The 12,011-nt window shown below is 40.2% G+C and overlaps 1 protein-coding gene across 1 annotated transcript in view; it reads right to left on the reverse strand.

The window, feature by feature from the left end:
• Positions 1-11,179, reverse strand: part of LOC126281910 (trichohyalin) — a 102,242-nt gene extending 91,063 nt beyond the window's left edge. The window contains exon 1 of the mRNA XM_049981235.1: positions 10,846-11,179. Coding sequence (XP_049837192.1) covers positions 10,846-11,162 — 317 coding nt within the window. The 5' untranslated portion in view covers positions 11,163-11,179. The remainder of the gene's footprint in view (positions 1-10,845) is intronic.
• Positions 11,180-12,011: the final 832 nt, after the last annotated feature.

A 12,011-nucleotide genomic window follows, 5' to 3' on the forward strand; every position in this document is an offset into this window, starting at 1 on the left:
AGAGCGCACTGTCTCTGCTAACAATACCATGGAGTTAATACATCTTACTTAACGTAATATGCAGGTCGTGGGTTGGGTAAAAATTCAGTTTGTAGCTTCCCATCGCATTAAAATACTTTACAGTCATATTTGATGCAATATTTATTGTCGGTTGTCTCTCTAACGATAATAGTATTGATTCAGATTGTGCGTGAACACGAAAACACACACACACACACACACACACACACACACACACACACACACACAAACAGTCATTGATGTCAGTGAGGATGACAACTACTACAACACATGCACCAGTCAATTCCTCAGTTGGCGTCGAGTGTATGAGATTTTTCAATTACCTTGCATTGCAAGAATTGTAAGGAGGAGACTGAAAGTAAATGGACTTGTATCTAAGAGCTGCGACAAAGAAAAGCTTGACGGACTATCAGATAATTGTCCACATGGGTTCTGTGGACGAGTATACTTTTAGTAACCAACCCACCCACGACCATTACGTAAGATTTCTTGTAGGCGTAGGGGCATTGATTTCATTAAGTCGTCGACAGTGTAGCGTGATGGTTTACTTCCCACCATACGTTTTTTATATTCGTCCAAAGGTCGCTTGCATTTGTAGGTCCACATGGCAATGACCTTGTTTCCTCTGCCCACATATTCTCTATCTGGTTGATGTTTGGTGATCGTGGAACAAACGGCAACACCTTTATCCTCTCTTGGCCCTGAAAACAATCTCGCACTGCTCTGCTATTATGGATGGGGCTCTGCTCCTGTAAATAAACTGTTATCTCGTTCGTTCAATTATTTATATTTAGATAACATATTAGTTAAAAGCACATTGCATTATTATTTTCCACAGTGTTTAAGATTCAGGCCCTGTCACAATAAGTGATCTAGATTCAACCGTCCGATTAAGAATGTGGTTTACTCAGTCTATCAAATGATGAGAGTCGTATTCGTATATACACATTAAGCCTGACTTTCTGAATCCGATTAGAACAAGACGGTATAGAAATGAAATTACAGAAAACGGATAATTTGAACGTCTGTATTGCAACAATGCTGCGCACATAAATTGCTATGATGGAGCAACTCATAGCAACTGCCTAAGAAAAATAAGAAATATGTCTACTAGCAGCAATGTAACGTAATTATAACTGATTTTTATGTGATGGAAATACTGAATCGAACATTGCACATCTATTTCAGTGGTGGGAAGATGCAGAATGTCGGATTTGCTGATGACATAATGACAACAACAACAACAACAACAACAATAATAATAATAATAATAATAATAATAATAATAATAATAATCCCGTGGGGCAGATAGGAGAAACCCTCCCTCATATGGCTGGTACCGAGGAAATCAAATACTTGGGGTGAATCAAATACTAATACAATCTTGAACGGCTACTCAATCCGTTGAACTCAAAATCCAGACACGTCTGAGAGAAAACTACCGCTACTCTGGTCACCATTTGTTAGCTCAATGAGCTCGGCTGAAAATACTTGCTTCCACAGGCTTCAACACCATCTGGTCCTGTCCGGTCCTGGAAACACCCAGCCAAACCAATGAAACGGAAACAAACGTGAACTGTGCAAGCAAAGTTAACTTTACCCTGGGTGGAACACAACCCGGTTGTCGACAGGCGGCAGTTGGAATTTCGGATTCTGGAGAGTCCACGTTAGCACGGCAGAGAATATTGAAGATCTCTTGTAAATTTCCCTACAAGCAGAACCCATGCATTTGAAAACTACACGCCGCTCGGGATTAGCCGAGCGGTCTCAGGCGCAGCAATCATGGACTGTTCGGCTGGTCCCAGCGTAAGTTCGTGTCCTCCCTCGGGCATGGGTGTATGTGTGTTAGGTTAAGTGTGTAAGCTTAGGGACTGATGACGTTAGCAGTTAAGTCCCATAAGATTTCACACACATAAGAACTTTTTTTATAACTAATCATCGATACATTGATCCAAGCACGAAAACTAAATAATCTCACAAAAGGAATCGACCAACAAAAAATTCTCATCCTTGCTCTTCACGATCCACGACTAACTGACAGTAAAACCTTGCATTACGGAAACCATTCCATCTTCAAGAGCAAAATACAACAAAAGGTAGCGAAAGGCGTACCAATCTTCGGCATTGCTTTTCTCGAACACAGATCTGTCATCAACTCTGTCAAAGAAATCACACCCATCAACAATCGACTTACGACTATGCTAATTCAGAGCCACAGTAAAAAATATACACTCATCAACGCACATGGCACCACCAACATCGAAAATAAGAAAAACACCAAAAAGTCGAAAAATTCTAGAACACACTCGAAAATACTATGAGCAAAATTCACCAAGATGACGTGAAAATAGTAATGGGAGACTACAACTCTCTTTGTGGAACAGAAAGAACCTGTATAGAAAACATTGGTACCAATTCAACATACCGAAGCGCCCTGACCAACGGCACACGTCTGGCTCACTTTTGCCAACAATTCAACCACAAAAGGATGTCTTCCCACTTTAGGAAAAAAAAACCCACTTCCCAGGTAACATGCTTGGCTACCAGGCGCAAGCTGCTTTCGTTCGCCTTTCGAGACTCGCTGAAACCAGATTTTTTTAATTCTTTCGTAGCTGAGCTACAAACAGGCAAATACAAACTCAATAAGGGAATCGTAAGATGATGCTCGAGAAAAATTCGTCTTGCTGCTTACAGTAACCCTTACTGTCAGAGCGAAAACCTTACGGTACTGCCAATTTCATAACGGCACTTTTGTTTTCTGCCGACATATTTTTTGTTGTTGTGAATACATAATTTTATCTACGAAATGCCACATTTTCATAATACTTGCGAATGATACAGGAAATGAAGTAAATACAGATCTTTTCGAAGTCAAAAGTCGGTAATAACCTACTAATTCGTGCTAAAATAGGCTCAATCGTCTTACAGATACTTAATGCTTTATTAAGATCGATTGCCGTCGTGATGTTTCTGTAGTAAGCTAAATTTAATTTGTATTAGTAAAGTGAATATTTTGTTTGCATTTTCCATTAGTTTACTAAACGCAACAGTAATCATCAAAGAGAAATTAATCAGCAGCTCAATTTTCTTTCATGATATCTAAGACAATCTGACAATGCTACAGTTCTTTACAAATTCTACGCCCGTAGAAACCTACATGTTTTAACGATGTCATTAAACCAGTGTAGTTTTAAGATTATTTTCGTCTAGAAATGAATTGCCTTGAAGGTTGATCGATCAAGAGCGGGAACGGTAAAATTTTACGAATATATGACGAGAGGGCAAGTGCTTGAGAGAGGACTTCCCTACGATACAAGTGCCTGAGAGACGACTTTCCTATGAATGTCCTGGATAGTTTTGTTTCTCAAATCAACAGAGTGAGTTATCATGCAGTAGCACAGGTGATGTAGTTTTGTTGCTCGTTTTCTTATACTGCGACCGAAAGGTGTCTCAGCTGTTGACAACAAATTCCAGCTGTGTTGCACACACCCCTTGGGGCAGATTTCGTAGTCCACAACACACTTTTGGAGCTATCAGATGTAAAATATTATGTTCACACTACTCTTTGCTCTAGTCTTCGTCTTTTGGTGGGGCTCAGCCTTTCTTTTCTTCTTAGGATGTTAACGATAAAGGCATCATAACACGTCACCAGCAACAGTGCTGCATAGGAATGCTCAATGCGCGACCTGATGACGTTCAATAATAGTCACTCCGTTGATTTTTGTTGTTTCGAATTAGAGCATGCAGTACCCCTACACCAGACTTCTGAACTTTGCCTGTTAAATGCAAATGTCGCATGATGAAAATGTGGTGTCACCGCCAGACACCACACTTGCTAGGTGGTAGCCTTTAAATCGGCCGCGGTCCGGTAGTATACGTCGGACCCGCGTCTCGCCACTATCAGTGATTGCAGACCGAGCGCCGCCACACGGCAGGTCTAGAGAGACTTCCTAGCACTCGCCCCAGTTGTACAGCCGACTTTGCTAGCGATGGTTTACTGATTTCTACGCTCTCATTTGCCGAGACGATAGTTATCATAGTCTTCAGCTACGTCATTTGCTACGACCTAGCAAGGCGCCATTATCTGTTTCTATTGATATTGTAAATCATGTAATGTCGAGAGCGACGTTCTTCATTAATGGATTAAAGTTAAATATTCCACGAGCTACGTCCGTTTTTCTCAATTCTAATTCCCTTGTCATGTTCCAGACCTCACGCCACCTGCGTGAGCTGAGACGCGTGCATTTCGGCCTCCTTTAGTTATACGATTGGCTCTCCTGCCAACCAGAACAGGAAAAATGGTAATCTGTCACATATATCAGTAGTCGAGACTTCCTTAATGTGGATAATCATTCATGCCAGAACGATCTTTGTTGAAACAAGAATATCTTTTTCTGGCCTATTTTTCCCAAAAGCACTCGCTCCAAACACAGTTCAAATCTTTCTAGCTGCCTCCTCCACATTCACCCCTCTGTTATACCAAAGTAAATGTTGTGTTGCAGATGTTACACCTTTTTCCACTTTCGACTCAATTTTACAATGCTTAACTGTAAGCCGGCCGGTGTGGCCGTGCGGTTCTAGGCGCTTCAGTCTGGAACCGCGTGACCACGTGACCTTCGCAGGTTCGAATCCTGCCTCGGGAATGGATATGTGTGTTGTCCTTAGGTTAGTTAGGTTTAAGTAGTTCTAAGTTCTAGGGGACTGATGACCACAGATGTTAAGTCCCATAGTGCTCAGAGCCATTTGAACCATTTGTACCAGCTTAGCTGTAGTTCATGAATTTCAAGTATGCAAAACCCAATGCTTCACTGCAAGATGAAAACTAGAACTTCAAATTCGAAAATGGCATTGATACATATACTGATAGCGTGGCGCCGCCTTCACATGGGCGGTGGCGTCTGGCTGGTGGCCGGTAGCCGCTGCAGCGTGAGGAAACGCCCCAGCGTAAGCTGTTATGATCGCGATGCAGCCACGAACTGTCCTGCGGAATTGTTTTGGAATACTTATTATTGCGGGTGGGTAGAATGTTAAGCGAATTGTCTTCGATGTTCAATCAGACTCATAACTTTAGACCGAAATGTGGCCAAAAAAAAAAAAAAAAAAAAAAAAAACCAATTGTACGCGAACATACGAATGCACGACGATTACCGCAAGACCACGGGCTCACTCCCTCCATAGTATCTAGGAAGTAGACAACACTTCCAACAATTCTGCATCTTACAGTGTTGTCAGATTGTGCAGATGGCCGGACTTAACAGTTGTCAGGGGGGGTCAGTTTTATTGGCCGCCGTACGTGAACGACTCGAACTTAGTCTCTGTGGCGGCCGGCCGGCGTCAGTTTTTATGTCTAAGACTGTACATGACTATACACGGCGGATTGTGATGGTCATTAAAGATAACTGTCGGGCGCACCAGTAGTATAGTCATCTGCTACAGCCAAGAAAATCTGCATCGTGACTGGGTATATCATTGATGATGACGATGTCTGTGTTTATCCAGTGTCTGCCCTTCAGACATGCACTCAGGTCTAAAGGAGTAGACAGTGTTCTGACGTATGCAGCTGTAGTCAATAGTATGTAACTGATTCGCATTTTGCGAAACCAGATTGAAGTCAGCTGTTTGAGACAGGTGGAAATTCGCGCCGGGCTGGGATTTTCCGGTTAACGCGAGCGGTCGCTTTGACCACTTTTTTTATTTGTTTCATTTTGTTCGTCATAGTTTTCGGGATTTGGTATGGGTAGACGTGATATGACACCCCTTCAGATTTATGGCCGAATATTTCACTCTGTTTCTTTACTAGAGAAGACAACCAGCCCTCTGACCGAACATGCTGAGTTACCAAGCCGGCATCTCTTCGGCTATCTGAACACGTATTCAAGATCGACCCAAACGTCCGTACGGTAAGTCACGGAGTCCACAGCCGTTATGCTCGCACATTTTTGTGATTCCCGCCCACCGAGAGACAATTATTTTATTGTAATTTCTACCCGTCGAGGCATGGTTGAAATATCTGTGTTGACACACTACAGTGTCCGTCAGACGCACATTACTGATTATTCAGTCGCTCACAAAACAGAACTAAGACTGGCTACATGGAACATGGACTCTAAAAATGATGTTAAGACGTTAATTAATATGAGAGTAATGAAAGCGTGATAGAGGCAGATGGATATTATGAAGTAGTTCACAGTGAACAGGAAACGCCAGTATTCAACAATGTTGGAAGGCACGCATTATGTACTAAATTTATCCGATAATTACACTTAATATGACAAAAACCCTAAGTAGTTCTACCATTGCTATTGCAAGATTAACATTCATCTATTGGAAGTCAAGAAAAATATCGAAAATACGGAGCACATGAAAACATTTAATTTTTTCGTCGGCTTTCTACCAGTCAACAAACCCTGTACATGCCGGCATTATAGCAACTTACAAACCACTGTACGAGGTCCCAATCAACGCAAGTATCTCGCTGAAGGAAACTAATCTCATTAAACTAGCAAAACTAAATATTCTGATCATCAAAGTAGAAATCGACGCCCCTTATCATGTTTTATATACTGTAGTAGGTTCCGATCCTTCAATTTCACAATAGATCATCTTCATACAAAACTATTTCATTTGGTATGTCAGGTAGGTCTTTATGAGACGTCGAAATACCCCCAGACGTCAAGAAGGATGCAATAATTCTAAAGAACGTGCCGACAGCCGTGAATATTACCGAATAATCAGACTGGTTGCAAAATTCCAGCGCGTGTTATTTACAGAAAAATCAAATAACTAGTAGGAGATGTCCACAAGCAAGTTAACTATGGATTCTGGAGATAGATAAGAACACGCTAGGTAATACTGAACTTGGGATGTATCTTGGAAGATAGGTTACAGGAAGGCAAATCTACTTAAATAGAATTTGTAGATTTAGAGAAAGCCTTTAATAATGTTGCCTGGAATACACGCTTTCAATTTCTGTCGGCAGCACGGATAGGAGCAGAAAGTTATTCACAACTTCCACAGAAACCAGACTACAGTTATGAGTAGAAGCCCTATGGCTGAGAAGGGAGTGCGACCGGGGTTTAGCCTATCCCCGCTTTTTTTTTTTAATTTGTATAATGAGCAAGCAGTAAACGAAAGAAAGATTTGGAGTAGGAATTAAAGTTCAGGGGGAAAAGTTCAGGAGGAAGAAATAAAACTTTCGAGCTTTGCCGGTGACATTGAAAGTCTGTAACAGAGACGGTAAAGGACTTAGAAGAGCATTTGGACGGAATGGAAGCGTCTTGAACGGATGTAAGATGAACATCTACGAAAGCAGCGAATTCCATCAGGTGATACCGAGGGATTCAACTTAGGAAATGAGGCACAAAAAGTCGCAGATGAGTTTTACTATTTTCATAGCCAAATAATTAATGATGGCCGAAGTAGGGAGAATATAAATGCAAACTGGCAATAGCAAGAAAAGCATTTCCGCGAAAGAGAAACATTTTAATACTTATAATAAATTTAAGTGTCAGCAAATCTTTGCCTCGTACGGAAGCGAAACTTGAACGATAAACAGTTCATGTAAGAAGAGAATAAAAGCTACTGAATATGGTGCAACAGAAGAAATCCAAAAACTGAATAAAAACAGAGGTAGGTTGACAGGGGTAATTCTTAAGTATCAAGTAATCGTCAGTTGCGTAATGAAGGGAAGTGTGAGGTACAAAAATAGTAATGGGAGATACAGACATGAATAAAGTATGTAGGTTCAAATAAATGTAGGTTGCATAAGTTATTCAGAGATAAAGAGGCTTGCACAGAACAGACTAGCATGGGGAGATGCACCAGCCCAGTCTTCGAACTGATGACCACAACAACGATGAATAAAATTGGAATATTTTCAGAATTTGAGTTTTGCTAAATATACGTAACTCCATGTCTCAATACCGTCTTCAAAACCATGTATGTAGTTCAGAAATATTAAAACCAGGCTAAAGATCAATAAATACAATTTTTAAAAGACTATAAAGGCACATTCCAAAAGTCAATAAAAGAAAAAAGCAAAGATCGGTGCGAAGCACAACGAAATATTGAGGACTTGACAATCTAACAATAGCGTAGCCAGGTGCTTCTTGGGTTTGGCATCAACATTCCATTAAAGGATTTAGTTTCCACAATAAAAAAATTATATTCCCAGTCTGTTACAGAAATTAGTAGGAATGAAGATCATTTGAAAATCAAGGGCACTGTGAAGGGGTGTTATGGTAAGTAACAAAGAAAGAAAATTAATAGAGGGGACTGGGGGAAGTGGAATGGGAAGTTTATTTCATGTTACTCGAAGATTAGGCTGCTTTGCTTCTTTTGCTAGTAGTTTAGTGTAATACTTCTTCCTAAAATTTCATAATAAGTTTTGAGGTTTTCAGGACATAACGCAGATGCTTCTGATCGTTGTGTTTTATTACCATTTTCAAGGCGAATTTTTTTATAGTTTTACATAGTCACCTTGTAATTTCATATTTAGTTTCGTGTGAAATTTACTATTATTTTCCCAGTTATTATTTGATTGGGAGAATACGAATGTTTCTGTGTATGAAGTTGTCAAACTGAGTTCTGTAGCTTAAGCTAAAGACGAAAATATTTTGTTACTCTTATGCATCGTATTCTGACCTAAATCTACAGCTTATTATTTCAGTGATAACGTAGCTGATTCAAATAAAGACACTACCTCTATCTTCCTCGGTATTCAGACTAATGAAGAATATGATTTTTAAATGATCCTGAGAAGTCAATCATAAGTTATTAAATCTCAAATTTATCTCCTCAAACGTGATATCTCATGGGCCGTTCCTAAACTCCATTCCATTCTGACACAGTTTTCTCTTAACTATCTTTTTAGGCATAAATTTCCTGTCCTTACAACAGTTAAGATGGTGCATACCACGTCTAACACAAGCCTACTGTTTGTAGACCGTGATAAGCCTTTTTTTTTTATTTTACACCCATCATATGGCTTGCCCAGAGCCTAGAATTTTCTGTCGTCTGTTTTAAATTTTTGTTCGTAGCTTGTTCCATAACAGGTAGTACAATTTAAAAAAATACTTACAGTAAATAAATCGTAGCTAGTACCGGAAAATACATAGATCAATTGGAAACTGCGATACGCGATTACAAATGGCCTAGATGTATGTATGAGTCACCTGAAGATCGGTAGAGTTTTAATATTTATCGAAAAGAAAACGAATCGAGTACGGGATAGAGAGCTCTACGCCTGTAGTGGGGATGACTATACACACTACGAAGTAAAACGAAATTAATCGTAGAGAAATCGAAACTAGTATCGAAAATACTCTTTAGTTATTTACCTCAAGTGAAGACTACGGTACAGAGCTACTAAAATATGTGCATATCATCAATAAATCAAAATGGTTATCATAAATATACCTATCGAAAAAGGTAAACAAAATTAGTATCTTAAAAAATACACTGTAGCTTTAATGGAGACCACGAGAAGAAGACTGCTAAATCGACGAAATATTATAATTCTCTCCGAAACTAAAGAGACAATATTTTGTTTCTCATAGACAAAACAGATTACAAATACAAATGTGACAAAAATAGCGCTACAAAGAAAATACGAGGTAGTTTTTTTATACATCGGTATCGGACTTACTGCGCTACAGTGCCAGGAACTCCGATATCGATGTATAAAAACTTTATCAAATACAAAACGCCCACCAAGAAGTGACCTAAAAGCAGCCTTTACCATTACGTCACTACTCAGTATCGAGAGTCTGTACCGAAAATTCCTCTTGACCCTCATTGTCTTGAAACTGCGTAATTTCCCATGATTATCAAAAAGGCGTAAGTTGTGCGGCGACTTCCAAGATCATAGTAATTTACACAGTGGTCGTCCAAATTATGCTCGAAATGACTAGTCCTTCGCTTTGGCGGAATCATAGACAATATATTCTACAGGTGTATAAGACGTAATGAAAAAAGGCCCGTATTTCCGAATCCGGGGGGACGGGGTACAAATGTCCCCGCTTTGCTCCCTCCACCACCCCTTGCGGACGCCCATGGCTTGACGCCATATAATGTTACTAATAGAAGTTTGGCCTATCTTAACCTATATAAAATTTCAATTTGTCTCTGTAAAGTTCATAGGTTTAGCCTTGCAGTATACTATGTTCGCACCACGAGATACCCGCTGTCGGGGAGGAGGCAAAGCTCTGCAATCCTATATACAGAACTTTTAGGTAAGGGGCACGTCAAGGAGAAAGTGCACCGCATTGAAGACCTAATGGCAAACATCAGCCGTCTCCTGATTAATATGGTAAGTGACCCAATGTTGGTAGTTCAGGCTATAGAGCAGGAGCTAGCTGATATACCTACAAGCTGCTGCGACATCACCTGGTGCGCGTGTAGTGTTACTGATGCAAATACTGCAATAGGCTCATGACGAGTTGACAATGTAGGGAATGGCAAATTACATCATCAGAATAATGGCTACTGTAACAACAAGGCTACTTCTGTTTGTTACTCAGCCTTGTCTCGAGAAAAGGAAGGAAACATTGTGTTTAATTAACTACTGATTGACAACGAGATCAAAGGAACGGAGAACGTGCTCAGATTGGATCAGATCAGTGAAAGGGAATTGACCGTGTCATTTTCGAAGGAACTATTCCGATATTCGTCTTAATAGATAGAGGGGAACGCGTAACAGCCAAATTTGGATGGTTCTACCGTGATTTGCAACCCTCTTCTCCTGAATGCTCAAGTTCAGTATGTCAGTCATTGCGCCATCTCGTACGATGAAAAGTTTCAAGAAGCAAAATTGTCGTAACTTACCTTTTTGGTGTTTCCGTTGGCTTCGGTGTTAAGGATTCACATGAAGATGACTTATAAAGTTTCAATTTTGTGTTATTTCTTGCACTCCCTGAAGTAATTACTGTGTTTTTCGTCTTCTTAGTAGTTTCCACGGGCGTCCTGAAAACGACAGAATGAGGAGTATTGTTTGTTCTCGGTGCTTTCACTGCAGGGCATTTGCCCTTACTGCAGTCCTTTTTTTCGGCATAATCACCACATCCCACAGATGACGGGTGGGACTTAGCTCCGCTTAACGGTTGTGCCATTTTCGCAGCTTCGTTGTTAACGGAACTGATCATCGCTTGTCTGCTGCTTAATTGTTAAGTAAATAAATATCTTTGCTCCATGGTAAACATTAGGCCACGTGAGTCCCTGCTCAAGTTACGTCTCAGGTAGTAGTCTACTCTTTGATTTCGCAACTGACAGAGTGACACCCTCTACTATAACGTGAAAATACTTACTTCTAATTCTGTGTATCGATAATTTTTTGTTGCAAAAATTATACACACAACCGACGAAAACGCCGCATCCCTGTTAAGTGATGTCGTTTGCTGATACATCACACCAAATTTCTTTCAGAATTCCCATTTCCGTAAAGGGAGCACTCGAGTAACCTTCGCATTGAGTGTGAATGGTAAGTTATGCATCCCTCTTCTAAAACGTTTAGTGTTTTTTTTTGTGCATGGCTCATGTGAACATCGTTCAAAATATCTTTTAGCGAGTTCGAGGCAATATACTCTTCGCGGTTTTTTGGTTAGGGGGTCTTGGGAAACTACAGAAATGGCGTCATCCGAAAAGAGTGCACGGGAAAGACAGGAATTTAGACCTAGAAACAATCAGTACTGCATTAGCAAACTGCCGTAGCTGTCTCAAACAAGAACCAGAGCTCCAACAGCTATTACAAAGCGCTGCAGCTCAAATCTATATAGGTACGGAAATCTGGCTAAAGCCGGAAATAAGCTCATACGAAATTTTCACAAAGGACCTAACCGAGTTCATTAAACACAGTTAGTGGTGGAGTATTTCTTGCTGTTAGAAGTAGTTTCCTTATAGTGAAATTGAAGTAGATGGTTCCTGTGATAGTATGGGTAGAGGCTATATTTGACTACCGAAATAAATTAATAATTTATACCTTTTACCGATCCTCG

Source organism: Schistocerca gregaria, chromosome 7 (assembly GCF_023897955.1).
Source record: "Schistocerca gregaria isolate iqSchGreg1 chromosome 7, iqSchGreg1.2, whole genome shotgun sequence".
NCBI lineage: Eukaryota > Metazoa > Arthropoda > Insecta > Orthoptera > Acrididae > Schistocerca > Schistocerca gregaria.